General features: G+C 38.0%; 1 protein-coding gene across 8 annotated transcripts in view; it reads right to left on the bottom strand.

The window, feature by feature from the left end:
- The window catches only part of LOC124641179 (focal adhesion kinase 1), a 155,399-nt gene that overhangs the window by 9,780 nt on the left and 119,440 nt on the right, over window positions 1-26,179 (bottom strand). For all 8 annotated transcript variants that reach the window (XM_047179182.1, XM_047179184.1, XM_047179181.1 and 5 more), the window contains 17 exons: window positions 11,484-11,596; window positions 7,513-7,700; window positions 6,915-7,070; window positions 6,487-6,566; window positions 6,013-6,169; window positions 5,394-5,538; window positions 4,759-4,880; window positions 4,245-4,328; window positions 3,824-3,905; window positions 3,685-3,720; window positions 3,274-3,396; window positions 2,859-2,939; window positions 2,436-2,588; window positions 1,872-2,004; window positions 1,432-1,564; window positions 884-1,025; window positions 283-487 (listed from right to left, as the gene is read on the bottom strand). In XM_047179182.1, coding sequence (XP_047035138.1) covers window positions 283-487; window positions 884-1,025; window positions 1,432-1,564; window positions 1,872-2,004; window positions 2,436-2,588; window positions 2,859-2,939; window positions 3,274-3,396; window positions 3,685-3,720; window positions 3,824-3,905; window positions 4,245-4,328; window positions 4,759-4,880; window positions 5,394-5,538; window positions 6,013-6,169; window positions 6,487-6,566; window positions 6,915-7,070; window positions 7,513-7,700; window positions 11,484-11,596 — 2,133 coding nt within the window. The remainder of the gene's footprint in view (window positions 1-282; window positions 488-883; window positions 1,026-1,431; window positions 1,565-1,871; window positions 2,005-2,435; window positions 2,589-2,858; window positions 2,940-3,273; window positions 3,397-3,684; window positions 3,721-3,823; window positions 3,906-4,244; window positions 4,329-4,758; window positions 4,881-5,393; window positions 5,539-6,012; window positions 6,170-6,486; window positions 6,567-6,914; window positions 7,071-7,512; window positions 7,701-11,483; window positions 11,597-26,179) is intronic.

The raw sequence follows: 26,179 nt of genomic DNA, 5'->3' as shown, positions 1-26,179 counted from the left end.
CCTTGAGCGCATGCGCGGCAGGTCGCTGCGAGGGCTCGTAGGCCCAGCAGCGCGACATGACGGAGTAGAGGCGCGGCGGACAGCGCGGCGGGAGGGCGAGTCGCTTGCCTATCACGTGGTTGTTATTATTACTTACAACAGTGTCTCCTTGAGCGCATGCGCGGCAGGTCGCTGCGAGGGCTCGTAGGCCCAGCAGCGCGACATGACGGAGTAGAGGCGCGGCGGACAGCGCGGCGGGAGGGCGAGTCGCTTGCCTATCACGTGGTTGTTATTATTACTTACAACAGTGTCTCCTTGAGCGCATGCGCGGCAGGTCGCTGCGAGGGCTCGTAGGCCCAGCAGCGCGACATGACGGAGTAGAGGCGCGGCGGACAGCGCGGCGGGAGGGCGAGTCGCTCCCCGTTCTCTAACTTTCCGATCACGTCGTTGTTCTTCACGCCGCTGAATGGTTTTACGCCGAGCATTAGGATCTCCCACATGCATACACCTGGGGCGGTAAAGGGGAATTAATTATTATTGTTAATTGGTAACAGGGCAGGTTGAGGTCATGGCCCGTGAGTACGCGCCGCTTGGCGAATGAGCGTTAGTCTTTTGAAGAACGTATTATTAACATTTTATTGAATTACTTATTACACTTTTAGCTGCTGATTATCTTCAAAACCACGGCAGCAGCAATTGGCAGCAACTAATGGCGCATGGTAGCAATTAGGTAGCAACTCTCTATATGTATTTCGAGGAAATATATAAGGAGTTACAGAGATTCTTATACACACGGATTACAGATACCAGTAATAGAGAGTAGTTACTTTACTGTTGTTGGTATATAATATGTTATGGAACTCCATTCTATTATAAACCTTTCACAGGTTTATTTGATACATACCGAACATCCAGACATCGGATGCTGAGGTGAACCGGCGGAAGTTGATGGACTCGGGCGCCATCCACTTGATGGGCAGCTTGCCGCGCGACGCCTTGTAGTACGACTTGTCTTCCACCATCTTTGATAGGCCGAAGTCTGCCAACTAGTGGGAGGGAAAAGTTATTTATGAATTTTGAAGATAAAATGCAGTAGTCAAGTTTTTCTGTGGTGACGAATAGGTGCCAGAGCGTCAAAGTCGCTTTACGAACGAAAAATCATTACATATATTGGTCATGAAAATATTGCGAAACCAGGACAGGACATAGACAGGTATGTTTACAGGACGGTGATTCTAAGATTTAAAAGACTAAAGGGAAGTGAAATTATTATTATTACGAATATCACGTCACGTTCGTCGCCTTGTAATTTTCTGGAAATATTTTTAAAATAATAAAAAAGAAACTAGTCCGATATTGAAAGAAACAAGTTGCATTTTAAGTCACAATTTAAAGAACGGGTATTGTTTTAATTTTGAGGTATCGATTAAATTAGAAATAGTAATAACTAACCTTAACACAAGTAGGCGTAGACACGAGCACATTTCTAGCGGCGATGTCTCGATGCACGAATTTCTTGCTCTCGAGGTAACTCAGCGCTGTCGATAGCTGGTAGATGTACAACACTAGTGTGCACGTTTCTAGTCTGAAACAATAGAAATAATGAGTATGTTATCTATTGACATAAAATAGGCAGTATTTAGGTAATAGGTCAGGTCAGTCTTTTACTTTGACTTAAGACTGAGATTTTGTTATGTACAGAAATGTCAGTAAGAGAGAAGACAGAGGAGAGATAGAGAGAGAGAAAAAGAGACATAGAAAAGTAGCAGAGAATGTAGTCCGTTTTCAGGAGTTTAGTTAACAATGGCTTTGGTAGATGTAAAGTTATCCAGCCCAGCCCGATGATGTGCGGGTGAGAGAACTGCTGCATTATGTCTGTGCTGATACAGTACCTGTGTGCATTCTGCTGCAGATAGGCCCTCATCTCGCCGAGCGTGGCGAGCTCCATGACGATCCATATCGGCGGCGAGCTGCACACGCCGACCAGCCCGATGATGTGCGGGTGAGAGAACTGCTGCATTATGTCTGTGCCAAAAAAAGTCGGGTTATAATTAGGTGATGGAGGCTTTTAAATAGGACGTTGATTGCCTGTGTTTGTTAACTTCATTTTTTCCATGTTTTACTGTATCAAGCCAGTTGTAAAACAAAATATATGCTATGTTAAAGAAGGGTGGGCGACATTATGTAACAATTACTATCCTAACAAAATCGTAACCAGCCTTCAAATTGCCGGTACTGGTTAAATCGGTACCCATCCTGTCCTTAGATTGCAGGGATAATATTGCAAAAATAGGCTTCTAATATTAAAAAAACAAACAGTTCTTTAGTCTGTAACCGATTCTTGCTAGTTAGTTACACCAAGAAATAAAAAAGAATAACCATTCACTTTCTTCGGTTTAAACTTAGATTAACTTCACTTATTTCTAAGGGGTTATTAGTATAAGAGTGTAACTCACAAGCCTCTTCCAGAAACTTCTCAGCGGTATCGAGATCGGCGTCCATCTTGCAGGTCTTGACGGCGACGGGCAGTAGCGCCTCCCCCCGCGCCGCGCCCGCCGCCAGCTGCCGCCGGAGCGACGGGTGGTTCGATGACGTCACTTTACATGTGCCTAAACGTCATAAATGTCAGTGTCATTTATTGAAATTATGTCGTGTAAGCAGTTTTGAAGGGAAAAAATCATATTGAAATTAATATTCATTGAAAATATAATTTTATTAGTATCTATCTACCTAAATAGATTTTATGAAACATTTATAGGTACCTACAATAAATAGATAAGAATACGATTGTTTCTAAATATAGCAATGTTTGACATAACTAGGTGCTAGTGTGTACAAAATATAAATGCGTTTTTTTAATATCATTTATTTTTACATACCTTTATGTACATCTCCAAACTGTCCTTCCCCGATAATGCCGGTTAATTCTATTTGATTTCGTACTAACTCGTAATCTCGAACTGAAACAAGCCACAAAAAAACGGTATAGAAACTACAACACGTATATTATCTACTTCCCTGCGTTAAAAAAAAAATATTTTCCGCACCAGGATAAAAATGTAATTACTCCTTATTACCTCCTCTCTTGCCAGTAAAATACCCGTCAAAATGGGCCACGTATGTCAGATTCGCCCGATCAAACAGAGATAAAATTTAAAAATAATGTTGTTTAACATTAGGTAGGTACCTACAGACAGTTTATCCAATTTTATTTATTTCTATAAACTACACAGCACAGAGGCCGTTAAACATTTCAAATATTAAAGTACATTTAATCAATATGTAATATGTTACCTGCGGGCGTAGAGTAATCGGCGTCGTCATCCACGATTTCGGCATAATCTTCAGAGAGCAGCGTCGCTGTGTTCGCTTCCCACGAACTCGTCTTACCTTCTGACGAACTGCTGCTCATTTCAGCTGAAGAAACCATAATAAATATAAATATATGTAGGTATATTACAGAAAGTTCATTTTGTATATAATATGCCCAAGCAACACTTTATAAACACTAAGGTACGTTAGCTGTCAGTAATTTCGAGAAAAATTACATAGGTACAAAAAATGATCAGTTTTTTTTTTAGATTTACCCAAATACTAGTAAGAGAAAGAACTATGTATTTATCAGTTTTAACAGTATGTAGTAGATTTATGACACAACAGCTACGGCTACTTCAATACGAAATAAAGCTTGAGGTTTTAACTCACTTCTACACTGGCAGTTCAGTTGTTTCCAAACGGTAGCTTGAAATTAATATAAAATGTATAAATAACTTCAGATTTCTATTTATAGACAATTTTGAAGGTATTATTTTAAATGAATAAGGTAGGTAATACGTGTACTTACTCGTTCTATTCCATAATGAGGTTTGTGATTCTGTGACCAGTCTACAGTATCCGTCAACTAAATCTGCTAAACTTTCTGCAGCCTGAAAATATGACAATAATCGTTTTAATATTATCATCATTGATTTTCATTTTTTTGATTATGAAATTACTGAGAATAGATTTGGCGAATGATGAAGTAATTAGTCTTATAGATAACCCTAAAATAAAGGGCAAGTATTTTTCTTTATTTCCCACAAAGAAATGACAACGAACATGTTCGAAATCTGTGCTTAGTTTTCACAAAACCCCTGCGCAAAAGGCGCTACATCATTTTTTTTATGAAAGAACAGGAGGTCAGTATTTTTTAAGGCTAACAAAAAAATATTCTACGAGCAACCAGATTTCCTGTGTTAATTATAATAGTATAGTCTAGTGCTAACCTCAACACTGCTGCACGTTATAGTAAGCGTTTCTGTTGCGCCCTTCACTCGTAACTGTAGCGCTGCCTTGCCGCATGAACCACTCTGAAATATTACACAAATAGTTTAATTTTTATAAGCTTAACATAATTGAGGTGTGTGTGCATGTACTTTTTACATGCGCAAATAGTTGAACGGATTTTGATTATACATACTTCGCAATCATATAGATTATACTATATAAGTACATCCGAATTACATACTGTAATATACGGTGTGTGTGTGATAGGCAAAGCGTGTTGCTGGGAAGTCATTTTACCACTGTTTGTTTTTCCCAGCAATAACACTAGGAAGTGATAAAAGGGGGCGCTTTTCGGGGGTGCTGCCCAATGTAATTTGAAGTGCTTATCTAATTAGCCTTATTTTAATAAAAGAATGTATTTTTGTAGCTATAAAAAAACTCGTTTGACTTACAGAAATAAAATTCTTATCAAAATTGTCATTAAGTTAGCAATAATATTACATAACAACGGACCTGCGTCTGCGACTGTTGCGTGCAGTTGGACTTGAGCGTCTGCACGGCCACGATGTCGGAGAACGACGCGATCTTCGTGTACGTGGGGGGCTCGCCCGCCTTGTGAGATACGTATGAAATATCTGTGGGGATAAGCATTAGTATATTTACCTTTATTTGTGTTATTTTATTAGGTCTTAATGGTTCCTATAGGTACTAATAATACTAATATTATACAGCTGAAGAGTTTGCTTGGATGTGTTAATCTCAGGAACAACTGCACCGTTTTCAAAAGAGTTGATTCTTTTGGAACCAGTACCTATTGGGCTCTAACGAGGAGCTGATAGTAATAGGGCATTTATAACGCCACATGAAAAACTAGATAAAATTACACTTGTTTGAAAATCAACTTTAATAGTCTTGGCAGATTATATGCAGGTAAAGATAATATGAAATCAACTCTATCTCAGTGTCATAAAGTTTAAAACCCTGACAACCAGCTCGACGAGCATCTGTCAACTTTAACTATTAAAAAAACCTTCCTTCAACTGCAATAAAGTTCAAAATTGCCTGTGAAGGGTCCCATAGCCATCTCAAAGAGTATGCGCTCAACCTAAACTCAACTCTATGTTAACGACAATAAAGTCCATAATTACCTATAAAAGGTCCGATAGCTAACTCGACGGGTATGGCCCAGCCGGTACCGAGGGCTCCTGTGAACGTCTCCCGGTCGTACCCGTAGTGTGTGTGCATGGTGTCCAGGTATTTCAGCATACATTCCGTGTCGCTTAGGTTAGCCACCTGCAAGGAATAGGCGGAGCATTTAGTATTATTGTATTTGTGGAGGAGCTGTTGGGTAAGTAATAGCCACACGAGTCGATGGATCATTATTCTTGGTGGGGTCGGTTCGTGAATGCGTCACTTGGAGGATGATCCAGGAGTTCCTCTGTGTTTCAGAAGGCACGTCAATTTGGTGGGTTCCAGCTGTCATTTGTTCATCTTTGGTAGTGGTTACTGGCAGTCATATACCAGAAAATCTGGCAATCAAGCTATCCAAGGGGTATCGGGAAGCCCAGGTAAGTGGGCTGAGGACATCAGATAGGCAGTCGCTCCATGAAAAACACCGTTACTCAGCTGCATCATGTCAGACTGGTAGCCAATCCCAACGTTGTTGGAAAAAGGTTACAGACAGACACACAATATAGATGTTATTACCCTTAAAAGGGTCACCAAAGAACTGGTCTTCCAAATTTGTAATACCACATGAAGGCCTACCTTTTTAAACTGTTGCTGTATCGCTTTCTTAAGCACCTTGGGCTTGATGGCGTCGAGCACAGACTTGGGGAGGAACTTGTGCAAACCAAACTCCTTCTCCAAGTACTCGATGTTGGACTTCTTATCCAGAGATATCTGCATATCCTTACAGAAGTATCTGCAATACGAAAGACATTTTATATCAGCTCATCAACACGCATGCCCCATGTGGTGACTATGGTATATAAAATCACCCCAGTTAGAAACCATTTATCGATGTGGAGTTTACAGCTTTAAACAACTTTTCTATCCGGGGTGTTAAAATTTTGTTGAAAAAGGTATTTGATATTGTAATCGAAAATAGATTTGAAAGGACTAGAATCAGGCATCTCATTGGACAAGATATAGTTTCGGCTAAGGAAGCAAGAAAATGGCATTGGTGAAGTATACAACTTATGTATTTAATTTATTTATTTATACAACGTATGTACTTACTTTATTTCTAAACAACATATTTGTATCGCCAACTCCTGGTCTACCATAGGATGATTGGCGTTGAGGTAGTCGTGTCGCACCTGCAATAGAAAAACAAATAAATTAAGAATGTGCGTGAAAAAACTGCAGGCTACACGCTTCTTCTCATACGAGGAAAGAATTAAGGTTACTAAAATGTTTGCTCATGACTTTCAAGCCAAGGTTTTCTTGCGCTCTAAGACTGCCATCTTGAGGATATCTTAGAAAAGTTCGCATGCAAATTCCTTCTGTTTGCTGGAGCAAGTAGACTAAAAGAAACATTTGAGTACGTCATAGTGCCGCACACCCATGTAATTCAAACTTTCACGGAGACAACACCACAAGCCAGGCTGTATTATCCCCCCTTTTCAATATTTAAAACATCCATAAGTCTGATGCTAAACCCTCACCTGGTCGTAATAATAATGGAAGGTGACTCGGTCGGCGTCGCATAGATCGCGTAGATTCGCGGGCAGGTAGCGCACACGCAGCTCCAGCCGCCACTCGCTCGCCGGCCATTTTGTGAGCAACTCCGATACTGGCGTGTCTTGGTGGATCCAGCGGATCTGAGGAAAATTATAGAAGAATATATTTTTGTTGCTACATGAAAAACAATAATGCATAGCTGCATTTGTTTAGTCTGGAGGCCGATCAAGGACGAGAAAAGGCTTGGAAGGTAAATTTTTTCAGTAAAGAAAAAAACATAGCGCACTGTACCGCCATATTTTTGAGATCTTCAAGTTTATATACCTATGTTTTACAAATAATAAATGACTTGACTTTTGAATAAAATTTAAAAAAGCAACCCAGAGTCTGGAAGCTGACGTTGTTACACCCCCCGGCATGAACCTCACGTAACCGGCATCCTCGAATGCTACCCAGTTAGTAGCAGTCGTTGTTGCAATTCCACGTCAGGGGCTTTTACGCGGATTAGAGAAAACTTACACTAGGCCCTGTTAGGTGATTAAACCTACAGCACTCTCAAAAATAAGACCGTATGACTCCTACCTTGCCCGTAGTAAGCCTCTTCGCCCTTAACGCATAACAGGACGTGTAGACCCTGTCTCCGGCCGCTAGCCTGGCTGCCAGCAGCCTGAGCACGGACCTCACATCCTCGTCAGCTGATGCGCGCACCACGTTGAACCCTCCGTTCGGAAGGTGCACCTTCAATGTGGACTGGTCGCCTGCTGCGGCACCTGGGAAGAGATGGATGGCAATGATTATAGAAAATATAGATGTATTTTTTTTTTGACAATATGGTGATATTCAAGTACTAACATACAATCTTGGACACACAAAAAAGGATTTATCTACATATTAGGTACAAATTTTATCATGATGTATATTATTACTTGCGAAACGATGTTATGAATCTCTAGAACAATATATCAGAATAGCAGATATTTTTTTCACAGCTTCATTCTAGTCTATTCTAACGAAAGCCAAAAGATCTCGATGCCGATGTCGACAATTCTTTCAAAGCTTAAGGCATCGTTCAGACCAAACGTATTGTCGGCCGCTGACTGTGAGCGCGCGTTACGCAGTTTATTGCTTTTCCATATATATTGAAATTGTCGTTCACACCGAACCGACTATACGCTATTACGTCGCCTGTTGTCGCTGACTCTCAGTGGCCGATTATTTTACTACGCGACTATGCACGGCGGACGCGGATTGGCTACGCGGACGCAGTTGCCGAATAGCGCCGCTCCGCCGCGCCCGCACCGCCGCGCGCATCGGCCGCAATACACTCGAGAAACAAACTTCAATGAGGACAGACGTGACACGTGACACCTCACGATGTTCGACACCGAAAAGTTTATTGCAGAAGTACATTCTAGAGAATGTATTTGGAATGCGAATTCAGAAGAATTTAGTGATAGAACTTACGTGCTTGGGAAGACAGCATCTGTTATGTATGAAGATTGGGGGGTTCAAATACTGAGCTCTTTTATGTGTAGAATAGTCAGCCGCTCAGCGTACGCATCTAGTGTGAACCTACACGAGCCTATTCTTTTGTTGACACATGTAGCGCATCGTACGCTATAGCTTATTGTAGGCTTGGTGAGTACGCGTACTGCAGATTGAGTCGACGTTCATACTGGGGCAGACAGTGAGTATACTCACAGTCAGCGGCGGACAATACGTTTGGTGTGAACAATCCCTTATTAACCTCCATTGACGATAGTTAACAGCTAATCAATCAATGAACTGTCAAAAACGGGTAGGTACACAATTGCAAATACAAACTACGACGTCAGAGATTTTTCATTTTTGCTCATACTATCAACAAAAAATTAGAAAATATCAAAATGCTTAACTAAATCGATAAATATAGATAAAGAAACTACTCAATTCTCTATTCAGGTTTATCGACAATGGTTCCCTGATTCCTATGGGCGCAGACTTTTATGGCGACACTTTCACACTGAGACGATATTCTAGTCACATTCCTTTGATTTATGTTTGGAGAGAGATCCTACTGAGACTCGATGATAAATCGACTTTAAAATGAAAGTCGGGAGATTTTTATTTTATGCTACGTGAGCATTGACTTGGATGTGATATATTGGTTTTCTTTGTACGTTACTTTAGTTACTGTTATTTCTAAATGCGAAATCGATAATGGTTTTTATTTCTTGACGGCAATCAATTGTACACAGAACGTACCTCCAATTTACCGACGTTATGGTAATAGGTCGATTAAACGACCAACCACTTCCTTACTGCGAGAATTTTCGTGCAACCCTTCTTTTTATACGAACATGCTTTGTCAGTTATCGTTCGTAAATCGTTCCGAAATTCGCACAAAATAGATTAGCTCTTAATTTATTTAAATTCATTTGGTGGAGCTAATATTACATACAACCCAGAACTGCGAAGGTGACTTAAATGTCCATAGAGTACTCATAACTTTACACTTCACTGAATAACAACAAAAGATACGATCAATTCCAACTAATAAAACATCAGGTGAGCCATTAGCTACCAGATCAAGTTGCCAGTAACTGCGCCCTCTAACTAAATGGTTACTAAGTAATAGGGTTAATAAAAACTGTGAGTAAATTAACACCAGTGGTGTTGTCAGGCGTGTTGGGTGTGGTGCCCAGCCCTAGTGGTTTACTATCCCAAATACTAGCCGTTATGTTTACTTTGACGAATGAAGTGCTATATACTTTCCTAAGTCTCGTTTTTTCCTGGGGTTTCACCCGTGTTATGTGGGAACTGCACCACGTATACGGATAAAAAGTACCATATAGACTTCTTTGATAAATAGGTTATCAAACTCTGAAATATCTTTTCAAACTGTTCCAGTAGTTCTTATGATCAGCGCGTTCAAACCAACACATTCTTCAGATTTATAAAAGGTGTTACAACTACCCACTTACATTACTTGTTGAACGCAATTTTGTATTTACGGAAATCCTGATACAGCGCACTGAAGAACTAAAATGGTGTAGGAAATAATTCCTCATTATATTTTTCAACAAACAACTACCTCAACAAAACCCCCTTTGCACTCTGGTTGAAGGTTAAAAAAACTCTTTTTAACATCACCTTTGAAACACCGTAAAAAAAGGGGCGACATTAAAAACTCTTTCTTAAAAACTTTTCAGACGCAAACTGCGGTCCCTGAAAGTTTTTCACACACGGTTGTAACTCGCCCGTATTTTAATTAAAAGTGTGCGCAGGTAATATAAAACTCGTCTCATTAAAAAAGAACAAACGCCGTCCCGACGTTTAAGAGTAGCCGCACACTGGAAACTAAAAAGTCGGCCGACAGTTAACCGATGGTGGGCAGTTTTTTTTTTGAAAGAATCGTGATTCCTATCAAAGTTTTCAGTCGGTCAGATACCTGCTAAATACCAGACCTTTGTAATGTGCGTACTACCATTAATCTTCGTCATGATGCCCTTCTAGCCGATTATCGGCCATGGCGATTATTTTCATAGAGGTAGGTATAAGGAGATTAGCCACCTGAGCAGGACGTATTACAGTGCACAAGCATTTGCGCAGACACAGGTGCACTCCCTATTCCTTCACTCTCACAGCCCGATGGCACGGCAATCCGATACGACCGAAGAGAGATCAGTCGCAGGACCGACATTTACGTGCTCTTCGATCTTCATACTGATTTATGGGTCCGAACAAACTATCGTGGGCGACTTAAAGTTTGCAGTGTGCGAGTGTTAAGCCGTAATATATTGACGGATGAGGTAAGAGGGGGTGAGGGGGCGTAAGGGGTGGGGTGTGCGTGTAATCGGGTTTCAGGAAACAAAGACTTTTTTGTCAAGGCTGCTGCGGTAGGGAAATGTATGGGCATGTATTGTTGCGAATCCTTTTTCCAAGTTTCGCTTTGTAAAACACTTTTGAAGAGGAAAATAGTGGAGGATAGTGTGACTTTTTTTTGAGCAAAAGTAGTTTTGATTGTTTATAAGTATTTTTTGACATTTACACGACAACGCCTGAACATAACCAAACTAAGAAGATCTGATCAAACTTTTGACATTGGTAGAATCGTCAAGAATAGAATAGAAGATCTGGTCAAAGAGAACACGGTCAACGGATCCTTGGACAGACGATAGATCTTGGCGTGGATGCGACAAAAGTTGCAATAACCGACTTGTGATTCCAAACATATCTTAAAATAACCTCTGGACTACCTCTTCCTCTTTCAGTGTCCCAATACTTCACACTACATGCACTATTTTTCCTTTTCCTTTAACCACAGAACATAAGACCTTAATAACCTTGCAATATACACCAATTTAAGCATATAAAGGTATCTACACACCAAAGCCGCTGATGCCGGCGGCACAGCCCGGCGGCCCAACCCGCCGGCCGTATTTTGTACAATCATGCCGCCGGCTTTCATAGAGTATTTGACAATTACTAGAACACCACATGCCGCGGCAGTCGTGCCGCCGGGCTGTGCCGCCGGGTCAGCGGCTTTGGTGTGTAGACCCCTTAACACTCACCATGCGCGGGCGCCGAGTTCTGGTGGCGCTTGGGCGAGCCGCCCGGTGGCGCGGGCTGCATGGCGCGCGCTAGCGGGCCCTCGCCGCAACGCCCGCCGCCCTCCGGCTCATGGCTGTAACAATATAATTATTTACTTTAGTAACTGAACTGAAAAATGTTAAGAAACAACATACACGTCAGTTTTCTTAAAACATACTGTGTAAGTTTACAAAGTAAGCAGTTGTTTTAAGACTATGTTTTGGGTGAAATTGGGCCTAAGACTACTTGGCAATTGAGAAGAGAGCAAAAGCACGTAGCTAGGTAATGCACGGGTCTAACCATAAAAGGTCTTTCTTAAAAACTAAACGCTTGGAGCGGTCGGTACGTGGATGGGAGACCGTCTATGTCATAATTAAATTCCTTCGTGTTTCAGAAGGCACGTTAAATTGGTGGGTAATAGCCGTCATTTTAATATCATTTGGCAGTCGTCACGGTTAGTAACAAGCCAGAAAGTCTGAAGGGTCTACTCCTTGCTGAATACCAGCCTGTTACTTGTGCTATTACCACCATTAAGAGACATTATTTACATAACATAAAAGGCTTATTAACTTACAAGATTTACTATTTCACAGTTCATGCCTCATAAACCAACACTTAACTTCCTCATACATGTTAACTAATTCACCATGTAAAATATATTTTACACAGGCCATTTACTTTGTAAACGTTACGAAGAGCTCTGTTACATACATTATTATTCATGAAATAGGCTAGTCTATACCTTTATAAGTTTAAATTATATTATGTAGGTAGGTAGACACTTATACGTCTTTGCATATCTACCTCCTTTTCTTTCAAATTGTCTATTGTAATAATAGAAAAGTTTGAATTTATTTTGGTAGGGACTGTGATACAAAGGAAGAGATTTTTTTTATCCTTTGTGGGAGCTTCACTCAAAAACTACTAAACGAATTTTAATGACATTTCTTTCTGTTGTTACTATTTTAATGACGTCGACGGACAAAGGATGCATTTTTACATAAGCAAGTTTGTTTGCATACCCACTGCTATTATACATTTTACGAGTAAATACACCAAGAAAAACCAGTAATAACTTAAAAAAATACAAACCTCTTTTTTGAGAAATCGGTTAGAAATCAAATCGTGTTTATCTAGAGTAAATAGTCTTAAAATAAAACAAAGAAAAAACGAAACAAACGCCACACTTTGTTCTCTATTCAAAAATCAGAAAATGGCCGGCCTTAACCCAAAACTATTGCAAGGAAAATACCCGTAGCCAACCAATAGTGCCAACATAACACAAATTCGTCAGGCTAGTCAAGGATTCAAAGAACGTCAATATGGCGACACGCGTTGGTCAACACACACGGCAAACTTTTAGTCGGCCGATAGTTTATTCGGGGCTCTAAAATCATACAGAACAACGAATGTGTTAGGATGGCACGTTAAAGTTTAGGTCCCAGCTGTCATTGAACATCCTTGACAGTCGTTACGGGTAGTCAGAAGCCAAAAAGTCTGACACCAGTCTAACTCAGGGATATTGGGTTCCCCGGGTATCTGGGTTGATGAGGTCAGATAGGCAGTCGTTCCTTGTAAAACACTGGTACTCTGCTGCATCTGGTTAGACTGGAAGCTGACCCCAACATAGATGGGAAAAAGGATCGGGAGATGATGGTGATAAATCATACAGAAATGCCACGTACGCACGTAACAACGATCAGGTTATTGACCGGTATCAGACCTACTCAAAACTTTGATTGGATTCACGATTTTCTTTCATATTTTTTTTTCAACTACCGGGCCGACTGTTTAGTCGGCAGTGTATCGAGGACAAACCTTCTTAGGAAATATTGGGCACTTTTGTATACACTGGCCGGGGATTTGAAAAGGCCTTTTGTAAAGGGTAAAAAGAAAATTTGCGCGTGTGTAGTTATTCTCAAGTGCTCTTGATTTCAGCTATTGTTGTTTTTTCGGGGATGTGGAGAACTAAATGTTCTTGTAAAAAAAATATACATAATATTGATGCCATATGTATATTGCGATTAAGTCTCGATCTTGTATAAATAATGTTTACCTACTAGTCGCGAAAGTATTAAAATCTATTTTTGCAAAAAATACTTAAGTAATTTTTAATGTACTTAAGTAATTTTTAATAAGAAGATAAATTTTTCATTTAATGTCAAAAAAAATTCGTAGGTATACCTAATATGTAAACCTTATTTTTTGTTAACAAAACCCAATTACACTATACCTTTTGTTCAATCATCCATTTAAATACCTAGGTAATTATCAATTACTACGATTGAAACAAACCACGAAATCAAACCATTCCTATAAAAAAAAAACGAAAGCGAAAGTAAACAATAGTAGGTATCCTTCCTTTATAAAACCGTAAGACTTTACCCCGACATGAATTTGTTTTATTTCGTTGCAAATTACCGCATAAGAGGATTACTTTGCGCACATACATACGTAGTAAGTACCTAGCTACCCCACAATGTGGGGAAAACATGCTGAGTAAGCCGAAAATACGTACAATACACGCATGTATTGTGAACCTAAAGAAAATAAAAGAAAAACGTGGTAAAAGAGTACAAGAAAAGGGCTAATGCTTCGAACATACTAGTTGTAATATGGAGTACAAAAAAATATACCTATTGCGTTTTCAGGGTTGTAAATGGGAAATCGTGGTAGAATCGTTTTCGATTTTCCGCAATTTTATATAAAACTGGCTTCAACCATTTCAATCCGTGTGTCTTGTAGAAACTATTTCACGGACTCGAATAAAAACTTATCTTCCTCAATAATTGGGCTCTCTAACATTGAAATCGGACATTCCAAAGCAACCAAGTTGAACCAAGCAAGGTTTAGCATAGGTTAAACGCATATAATATAGCTTATATTTTCACAAAAAATAGGCTTAAGCTGCTCCATAAATAGAAGTAGCTACATCCATGCTAAATTCAAGAAAACCTATCAACAAAATCGGCGAAAAGCTATTATTATCTGTTCCGCGTATCCCAGCCATTTATAGATCACGGGGCCAACAGCCTCTATAATTGTTTTTGATATAGGTAACGTCAGAATCATCGCCTAAAATAAGAAACTAATTTAAGTTTCTGTGCGAACGCGATACAAACATGAGAGTAATTTCATTTCGAGTCCGCTGTAGGGATCGTTCAGGCATCGATTGGGTCCAATCAAATTGACCGCAAGCTATCCGAGCCTTTTAATAAACCAGGGGTGGTCTCTATACGAACTACCAAATTCAGAGAATATACAGAATATCAACTTACAACAATAACCCAGAACCCACAACTCTTGACCCAGTGTTAATTTAGAACATTTTAAACCGACGGGTACCGATAGAACAAAATTACCTAAACTAGAACAAGTCTTCTATATGAAAATTGCACTGCGATTCCAGCTGCGTCTCGAGAAAACTACTTCTTACACGCGGATAAGAAACAATACCTACCTATGTTAATCTGATGCATAAGCTTTTTTATAATGTTTTGTGTAAGAGTAAAAATTATCGTTTTCTTGTTTATAATATTAGTACGAACTGCAAAATTGTAAAAGCATTCTACAGCAGGATTGCACTGAAAATCTTTCGCAACTAAGACTATGAAAGATGAGTGAAACTTCTGCCAAGGATATACATACACCTATGTATCTACTCCATTTTCCCTCCCAACGTTCGGTCTCAGCTTACCCTTACATTATGAAGACATTGTTATGATCTAACGGGACTTTAGTTTCAGTATTTAGCACGTTAACGTTCACTCTAGCCAGCTAACTTTAGATGATCCTGCCCATAATGGTAAATTCTAGAATATTAGTGTTTAATTAAGACAATATTCTTATTAATGCTGTGATAATTAAGAACGTGTTGTTATTTCTATTTATTTTATCTTGACCTAAAGGAGATTATAGATACTCATGGTTGAAACGCCACTCAATTTCTCTTAAACTCTAATAAAGATCGCTCAAACATCACTTACGAAATACGTGATTTTGTATTCTCAGCTTTTCGAAATTATTATTATTCTAAAGAAGAATAACTTAATTACAGAAGAATTGCTTTGTTTGGATTAAGTAAGTTATCAATGAACGGAAGTGAAAAAATATGAGTCAAATCATTGCGTCGATTCTAATCAGTTTGTCGAGTGACTAAGAATGCTGTCTCTTTATCAATTGATATACGCACGTTCAATTTCTAGAAAAGATAAATAGGCCTATGATTTCTAGAAAGTGTTTAAGAGATTTAGAAAATATTTCAACACTAGCTGTAGTCCGATGTGCCATCACCCATGCCCCAAGAGTACCCCTTTCCGCAAACGGGTAAAAAGTAGCGCTTTCTAGGATTCTAGATAGGCTATCTGTGTTCCCCCTTAATGCTGTTCAGTTGTTTTGGCGTGAAAGCCCGACATACAGACAAAGTTACTTTCGCATTTATAATGTTAGCTACAGCCGCAAAATTGAGGTAAAATGTTACAAAGAATATATGACTCCTACATTTCTAATATTTGAGTTATCTTTTTGTAACTGCTAAAATTCTTAGAACTGTTAGATAACCTTCAAATATTAACTAGTATACTTTAACCGCATGGATACGCAGCTTCAAAATAACGGACAAGTTGACCTTAAGTGTCAGTCAGATATGATTTTTTGCTATCTTAGTTAACCGCAAAGGAGTTACTAAATTAACTGTTTTTATAACAAACGAGAAGCATCAATGAAACTTAGAAATAAAAAAGCAAATCGAAAAGGTTGGATTTGAAGAGGTTTTAATTTACTGCGTTAACAACAAAAACAGAAAAAAAAATGTTTTAAATTTCGAACAAACGAATCTAGAAATTTAAAAAAAATGCAATGAAGCCAGCATACAAAGCACAAAGGCAAACAAGAGTAACACAAGACCACGGAAAAATATAGCTCTAAATAATTCTTGCGTTCAATTTAAAATCCAAAGCTAAGCCCTGCTTAAAATACAGACTACCTTTGCCAACAGAGAAAGCGGGGGATTCAAAGAAAATTAAAAATAAAGAAAAATGGAGATGACTTAAACCCAGGTAACGTAGTAAAAACAGAAATGGATTACCGTGTTTTCGATGCTAAAGTTCAAAGCAAATATAATGCTGAAGTTGATTTTCACTTTACGAAGGTAAAACAAGTTGTTTGTACTCTTAAGGAAATCCATGGAGGAACGGATTCGATATTACAAGTTTAGACGGTAAAGGAAATCGTGAAGTTAGTACCTAATTACTTGTTTTGTTATGCATTGTATAACAAAGCAGAAGTTTTGAAAGCAAACGATAACTTTTCTATATTATAGAGATTTGTTTGCTAATAGGATCCGAAACTATAATAGAGCAATTTTATAAATTATATATTTATTCTGTTGGAAAGCAGAAGGCAGCCTCTGGATGACAAAGACAGTATTTTATCCATCTTCGGAACGAAGTAGTTCCTTGGGAAAGTGGTGAAACTCGTGTGAAATAGTAAGATGTTACATAAAACGATTAATAATATTTTTGATTTCGAGTCTTTTTGGTTTGCGTTCCTTTGGTTTTGAGCTACAATTGCAATGCTTTAAGTTTTACCAATACCGATTTTTTTATCAAGCTTCAAACTGGCCACTTCTATCCTACTACCACAAAACTCTTCACTAACTTCATCATCGAAACCACATCCAGTCCCAATCAACCACAACCCAAATCTCCCTCACATGACCATAGGAAGTTGTAATTATAGCAGCACGGCTGTCCGGTCCCAGGGTTGGGGTGACCAGCCCTCAACCCTGCTTCACCCCCGCACGCATCGATTGCAAGCTTTCGGCGCATGCAAATGCACAATACCCCTTGCATTCAGAATAGACTCTGTGGCCGGTTAGACACGTTGCGTTAGGGGTGGTGATTGGTAATTGAATGAAAATATCGTTTTTATATTGAGGATGAATTTAATTTCGGTACTCAGCTACATCCGGTTAGACTGGAAGCCGACCCCAACGTAGTTGGGAAAAAGGCTCGGAGGATGATGATGATGAATTTAATATCGTTTTTAAACTTTTTATATCAGTGTAGTCGGTTTAATTTTGGGTTTGAATGTTTAAAAGTTTTTTTTGGAAATGTTCTGTTTCAATTTCTGCTGGAATGTAAATAACTATCTAACTACATACATTCCATGGAAATGAACATGGGTAGTTATTTCTATAACAAATAGGTAAGCTATTAATAGTGCTTGAGGAAATATTTTCTGTAAACTACCTATGCTATAATTCTCAGGTTTGGCGATCCAGAAATAACGTTTGGTTGTCCAAAAACTATTGTCCTTTGTCACATGACATGTAGTTCGCCAACCCTAGTTTTAGGATCGACTTGCTTTTGTTTCGTGTGTCTGGATACGTCCATTTGCTTTTATTTACGTTTCGCTTGTCTAATCAATGTCCTCTGTAGTAAGATTTCTTGTTTTAGTGATGAAAAATGATCACAAAGATTATACGTATTATCATAAAGATTAAGTTTGCCCAAAACATTTACGTGTGTTGAAATTAAAAACAGAGCAGGCTTTTTACCAACAAAAGCAAAACAACATAGGTATACTAACTAGATAGTATGACTCGGCGACTAGACCAATACAGAGCGCTCTCGAACTTACGCATACAAAGGTAATTTACACACAAGTATAGCTTACCCGCTTTAAACCTTTACTGTACTTTTTTTAACGACGTCAAAAATCATCAAATGACCCCTCCCGCTGCGGGTTAGCAGCGCACTAACGTAGATTAAACCGATTTAGCTGGCCAAAAGTCTTTTTTTTTTTTTTAAAGTTTATCATCAAATTGTGGGTAAAATGGAAAGAGGAGTATCCCAGCAACAAGAATTTACCACATCTACCCACCAAACATGCGATATGCGCTTGCACCAGAAGTTAGAACTTGACTTTAGTGCAAATTTTACTTTATACGTTTTTAGAGATCTCAGTAGACGGTATTAAAGAAAAATTATTTTTGTGCTCTCTAATTGATATTAAGCAACTATTGTGATGGAATCGAGTTGTGCAGGTAACAGTTATTATATTTTAATGTATTTTAAGTGTGATCACTTAATTTTTTATAGTATTATTTCAATTTTAAAAGAGGGTGTGAAAGCAAAATATTTTTTTAGTAATTTTCTTGTTTAAACACAATTTTGTTATATTATCGCGTTCGACCGCGTAATATTTTTTTTAGTTTTAGATATTAGACATATTCAACTAGCTTACGACATATTTTTTGGCTGCGGATAGCTGCGGATGTCCGACTTACAGGCTTTTTAAGATTTGAAGTTCATACAAAAATAAAATACTCTTTTCTTTAAAATGTAACAAAGTGCATTTTCTTTTGCTTAAGGTACCTCTGGTGTAAAAATAGTGACCCGGCATTATCTTTTCAATAAAATGCAACAGCAAGATCTATCTAATCTTGAGGAAAAACTAAATTATCTAGAAAACTACCTTTTGACCCATTATGGTGACACGCCTGATAGTATTAGCAGTTTAAAACGTAGATTTGGATATTTTAAAGCAGGTATGAAAGAGAGATGGTCTAAAGCTCATAGGAAAGAAGCTGAATTCCTCAAAAATAATGAGAGTTGGTTAAGCGGAATATTTGAACTTCCGAAAAATGTTGGAAATCGACCGGGCCGGCCATCTAAATCATTTGAGGAATGTAGTGAGAGGTCTAAACGAAGGAAAACTGAAGAAATGCGCTCTAGTTTCAGTGAGGATGCTATAGTTCATGCAGCACACACAACACTACAGACTCAAGGAAAAAGAAACGCTTCAAAAATACTTCGAGATATTACGAATTCTTCAACTGCCAGAAAATACAATAAAGCAGAACATGCAGTTTGTTGTCTTACACCACTACAAGCCTTGTCAATGTTTGTCGAAGCGGATTTAACTAGGCGACAATATGAAATTATTAGAAACACAAATAAATCACTTTATCCATGCTATGATGTGTTACTCAAGGCAAAAAAAGAATGTTACCCGCCCAAGGATTGTATAAGGATCACAAGCACCTGTGCGGAAAGCAGTCTACAGAGTCTTATTGATAACACAATTACTCGTTTATCTATAGCGCTTGAAGAAATCCTCTGTTCACTTAATGATAATGAACGGAATTCCTTAAAAGTTATTTGTAAGTGGGGCTGTGATGGATCACAACAGGCTAAATATAAGCAAAGATTCGAAGATGCTACAGACACAGACTCCAATATGTTTATGAGCTCTTTTGTTCCTCTTAGAATAACTTGTGGAAAAGAAGGGAAAAAAAATATATGGCAAAACCCTACACCATCTTCGCCTAGATATTGTAGACCAATAAGGTTTCGGTTTGTTAAAGAATCGGTGGATGTGACGAAACAGGAAATAAGTTATGTCGAAGATGCTATTAAAAAGTTGACGCCTACAGAAGTTATATTACATGAGAAAAAATTTATCTTCGAACAATTATTTAAGATGACAATGGTGGATGGCAAGGTGTGTAATGCTGCAACCGATACCAAATCGACGAGTAAGTGTTATATTTGTGGAGCCACATCTAAAGATTTTAATAATCTGGCACAAAAGTTACAGACAAGTTCCAAAGCTTTAGACTTTGGACTATCTGTACTGCACGCTAGGATTCGATTTTTCGAAAGCGTTTTACATCTGGCGTACAAATTACCCGTAAAAAAATATAGGGAAAAGAGATCCAAAGAAGAAAAAGAGTTAGAAACACAAACAAAAAGAAATATTCAAGAAAGATTTCGCATTGAAACTGGGTTGTTGGTAGACATGCCAAAAGCTAATTTCGGCAATACAAATGATGGCAATACAAGTAGGAGATTTTTTGAAAACCCGCAATTGGCTGCCGACATAACAAAAGTTGATTTTAATTTCATCTATAGATTAAAAGTTATTCTGGAAACTATTTCAAGTGGTCATAAAATAGACACCCAAAAATTCGATGACTATGCTATGGCAACGGCCAGATTGTATTGTGATCTTTACGGTTGGCATCCCATGACTCCGACCATGCATAAAATATTAATACATGGCGGAGAAATTATTGAAAATGCATTATTGCCAATAGGACAGTTGTCAGAGGAGGCAGCCGAAGCACGAAACAAACATTTTCGGTTATATCGGGAAAATTATGCTAGAAAATTTTCAAGGGAGAATTGCAATTTTGATGTTTACAATAGATTATTGTTGAGTTCGGATCCACTATTAAGCAGCATGAGACAAATAAAAAAAAACATAAAAGCAAGATCATTTTGTCCAGAAGCAATAAATATGTTACTACCAGCTGAACCAAACACACAATCTGATATATCTGATTCAGAAAGTGAGGAGTAAAATTTTTTTAATAATGTAATGTAGCATAATTTTGAAATAAATACATTAAAAAATGTTATAACTGCTTTTATAATAAAAATATATAATATTCTTAATATTTTTTGAATTATTTGCTGTTTTTTTCATTAAATCATGTTTATTATACAAAATACAATGCTTACTATATACAAAAACAACATTAAATGATAAAATAAAGCTACAAAAAACGAAATACAATGTAAAATATTTTTGGCCAGCTAAATCGCTCAAATCTACGTTAGTGCAGCGGTGAGTGTCAGACTCTTACTGACTACAAACCGTCGTGTTCCATCGTAGGCCTTTTATGTACTAGGACCGCGGTAAGTCTTCGAACAATCCCGCAGCCATCCTTACTGTACTTAATTCACCTAAGAGAACTGTCATGTCTAAAGTCAGAAATGAAGAAGCTACACTTGACAGCAAAAAAAAGCGCCTAAACAAATAAACCCCAACACTTATTACAAGCGGTTTTCATCACTACCAGTGTTTCCTAAATCTCTTTACACACACAAGTTAACGGTACATTAATCAAACACGGTTGTGCACACAATGCATCATTTGCATCGCCGTATCGCAGCCAAGTGTCGCGCGTGCCAAAAATTCGGGACAGTTTTATGCTTATCAGAATTGCTTGGCAACCGCATGTGTGTAATAATGTGTTATTGGGTTTAACTGGATTGTTTTGAGAATGCCAAACATTTTTGCATATCAATGAAGAGTATTGGTTTAAGACTGTGAAACAACACATACAATTTCATTATTCAGTTGCTCTATTTATGTCTAGTTGGCTAATCTCTGATCTCTTTCCGGTCGTGTCGGATTGCCGTCCCATCGGGTTATGAGAGTGAAGGAACAAGGAGTGCACCTGTGTCTGCGCACATGCTTGTGCACTATAATATGTCCTGCGCAGCTGGCTGATATCCTTAAAAGAGAACAGCCGCCGTGGCCGTGGCCACCATTAGTTGGCTAATGCGCCTAAGTACCATGTTTTCTCTGCATCTCTCTAAAGTTGACTGGAAAGAGTGCCTATGGCATTAAGTCCGCCTTTGTAATTTTTTGTTTTTGTTACATAAAGTTTAATAAATAAATCAACACATCTTTAAAAGTAATAACCTACCAATAAAAATAGTTACTCAAGTACTTACCAATTTACAAAGAATGAGCTTGTCATAAAAAGCGGCGTATAACACTGTAAGCTGGATATGTTTACAAATAAAAAAGTCGTAAACGCAGTGGGTGTGAACAGGTGTGCGATTATGTAGGCCACTGAACATGTTCGAACAGGCCTGCTGACTCAGATGTGTTCATCAAATATATTGCAGAAGCGCTGTTTAGAAAGGACGTAAGTACTATGAAACAATGACGTTAAGGGCCTACAAGCAATTTTTTGTAAAAACAATGAAATATAATAAGATCGAAATTCGATCAAAGTAAGTCATCCTCCGAGCCTTTTCCCAATCATGTTGGGGTCGGCTTCCAGTCTAACCGGATTCAGCTGAGTACCAGTGCTTTACAAGAAGCGACTGCCTATCTGACCTCCTCAACCCAGTTACCCGGGCAACCTGATACCCCTTGGTTAGACTGGTGTCAGACTTACTGGATTCTGACTACCCGTAACGACTGCCAAGGATGTTCAATGACAGCCGGGACCTACAGTTTAACGTGCCATCCGAAACACAGTCAATGGTGTCTAAGATATACTTAGAAAGTACATACAAACTTAGAAAAGTTGCATTGGTACTTGCCTGACCTGGGATCGAACCCGCGCCCTCATACTTGAGAGGTTGGTCCTTTACCCACTAGGCCACCCCGACTTTTTGTTCGATCGATTCGATCAAAGTAAGTATAGCCAATATAAGTTTTTTGACAAAGTGAGCCATACATGTCATGGGTCCTTAGCACAAACGCCAGCAGGTCAACCTACTCGTATCTGTCAAATACCAATCGAACATTAACTTTTCACTATTATGATGAGGTTGAAAATGTATGTCTGTACATCGGGAAAAACCTACTATTACGCCAAAGTGAGTTTATTCGTTTGTCATGCTTTCACGCTAAAACGGCTGGTCTGATTGAATTTGAGTTGGCACAGTCATACAGCATGACCTGAATTTGCATACTGTCGCAGACCGCAGTCTGAGTGTGCCGACATAACATTAATTGTATTCAAATTATATGTAAGTGACTAACATTCATGTTACTAGAAAACAAAACTGACTTCAATAAATTGTACCTAAAGCCTTCACCGCATCAAAATCGGTTCAGTCAAAAATGTGATGATCGCGATCAAACATACATAGGTCAAACAGGGATCCTTTTTTTTTTAAACCGGTTCAAAATTTCTCAAATTATCATTACTTTTAACGCTACTGGAAATAAAGTAATTTCTACTAATCTAATCCTTTATTTTTTTTTTCAATTAAAATAATAGGGTGAAACTGCAAAAAAAAAAATCTAATCCTACACTTCTACATATCGTATGATCCTTCTGATCCTTATCAACTCTATGGCACGATATTGCACAAGTGTTATTGAACCTTATTACGTAGGCAGTAGAGTCGATAACGCCAAGTCATTGACCATTGTCAGTCAACTGTTATATTGCGATTAATTATAGGAAATATTTTTTATTGGTAGTAAATCATATTTATTATGTCCGTATGTAATGTTTTTATTGAGTGAGGAAATAAGTTGGTACTGTTAGCTTTATAAAGCTGAGATTGGTCTATTTAGAAATTGCAAGTTACACACTTTTATAAGTACAAGACAGACGATCTTATAAAAGTCGCCGGAAGACGCTGGATGCAGGTCGCCTCCAACAGGTATCTGTGGAGATCTAAGGGGGAGGCCTATGTTCAGCAGTGGACGTCCTATAGCTGAGATGATGATGATGATGAGTATATAAGTAAGTATGACTACATAAAGCTTCAATCTTTGCTAATATTATACATACGAAAATAACTCAGCCTGACTATCTGTCTGTCTGTCCGCCTTTCACGCCAAAACAACTGAACCTATTAACATGAAATTAAGTACACAGAAAGTATAGAGCTGACAAAGGCTACTTCGAGACTAGGGTGGAACCGCGGTATACAGCCAGTTTGAAAATAAAAGTTAAATAAAACTACTTTTACGTACTCTATAACGGTTATATAATATTAAGTTTTATTTAAATGTCTAATATTCGCGTAAGTGTCAGAAGTAAATATAAAAAAAAAGTTAAAATATTTTTATGTAACTAGTCCAAAGTCTGCCTTTAATCTGGAACGTTATCTAAATTGGAAGCTTTGGTAATAAAATCACAACAAAAACCAATCTTATCTAGAACAAAACAATAAAGATTGCACCGCTATTGGTTACACGAAGCGATATCTTCAAACAGCTGTACTTGATTACTTAATTAGTAGAAATAATTAGGATGCAAATCACTGCTGCATGAGAGAAAGCTACGTACACGAAGAAAGTGAAAACTACATAAGTACTCACTTGTTCTAGGAACAAATAAATAATTAAGGAAAGGTTTGATGGTTAACTCACCGTCATAATCATTGGCCTCTTTACTGTTTTACTGCAAGGCACAGAACTCTTCTCAAACAGAGAAGAATTGAGCGCTAATCACCAAGTTTGTTCAAGATGCACTGTGATTTCAGAAAATATTGAGATACAAACAAAAAATGCGGTTACCAGGAAACCGAATAATCAATCTTTCATCAATAGTATCAAATTCCCAGAAATACATAGTTTTAGTTACTTTATCTATGTAACAAGCAACAGAGTTATCCGATTTCCTAAAACCTTAATCGATTCTCGGAATCTCGATTTTGTACTAAATCAGTATCGCTCGCCACAGATCAAGGGGAATATCGAATGCTCGGTTTAATTAAACGTTTGCATCAAAACGGAATCTACAATACCGATACTAATTGGGAATCGATGCCAATTTTGTGAGACGAAATACCAAACGCGGGAAATTGCTGTAATGCTGTTGAACCTGTATCGAGATTATTTTTGAACATGGCAACACTAACTAGTGATGGATGGGTTGTGTGAAAGTCGATATGGATGGAAATAATGTTACTTGTGAGATGACGGCAGATAGAATAGTATAAAAGAAGAAAACATACCCTAAATAAAACTGCGATTTGGCAGAAGGACGAAGATGATGATGACAACAGATATGTGTCAATGGCTGTTGGAAACATCGTTGTTAGGATAGTTCTTAACAACGATGTTTCCAACATACTGTTTTTTTGTACTGGATTTACTGACGTAAATCGTCTACCTAAATGGAAGAATAGAAAGAGGATATAGGTACGCGAAATGTTACATGTAGAATTGTAGACGAACTATTTCTTCTATAAATAACCTGGTTGTTATACTTAATAATTGAAATAAGGTTGATAAAAAATCACTTAAGTATGGGTTGCTTAAGGCCGTGCGTATTTCATATCTTGAACACTTTTCCGTCATCCCATTATTTAATCGTTGATCTGGCTAGACAAGCATTGCTCGCCAGACGGTATCGTACTAAAAACAGTTTCCACGCATCATTAACTAATAAATCTTTTGTACGAAAATAGATGTAAACCCGCGTGCATTTGGCTAGTTCGTGTACAATGTTCAAGTGTTACGCCAAAACAGTTGATATTTATTTATAGTCGTATTCAAATTCTGTGATTGGAACATACGGGATTACAAGAGCTATTGTTTAGCTTTGTAACTGTTGAAGCGGTTCTAAAGATATTAAATTGAAATATGGCATTGTTTACTAGCTTATGGGGAATCACTTTCTGTACACGGATAAAAAGCTGTAGGTACCTTATACAAATACAAAAAAAGATTATTATTCTTAAAGTAGTTTTAGCGTGAGACAGTTACAAATACACATAAATATTACATTTAAACGTAAACGACTAGTATGTTATTTTATAACTAAGACTTAGTTTATTTGACTCATAGTCACATCTGTGGCTTATAAATTCCTTTCCTAAAAGGTTACATCTTTATGTAATTTAAAAGATCATTGAAGAATCATCATCATGACACACACTCATATAATGATAAAGGTTTGTTTAAACCTATTGATCCAAGCTACTTAGTTTTTATCAAGAAAGAATAAAATACTTCAATTTTGAACTGAAAATACAATCAAATCAAACAAAAAATTGTTAAATGCCATAGATTTCAATAATAAACCTAAAAAGTGTAAAAAGTTCGCAAGCTCTAATTTAAAATGCGAGGGAAAATGCGTCATATGCTTGCAATCGTCAACCGGTTTACGGGGTAACTA

Source organism: Helicoverpa zea, chromosome 22 (assembly GCF_022581195.2).
Source record: "Helicoverpa zea isolate HzStark_Cry1AcR chromosome 22, ilHelZeax1.1, whole genome shotgun sequence".
Lineage (NCBI taxonomy): Eukaryota > Metazoa > Arthropoda > Insecta > Lepidoptera > Noctuidae > Helicoverpa > Helicoverpa zea.
Note: the sequence above shows the minus strand (reverse complement) of the source record. Positions and strands in the feature narration are given on the sequence as shown.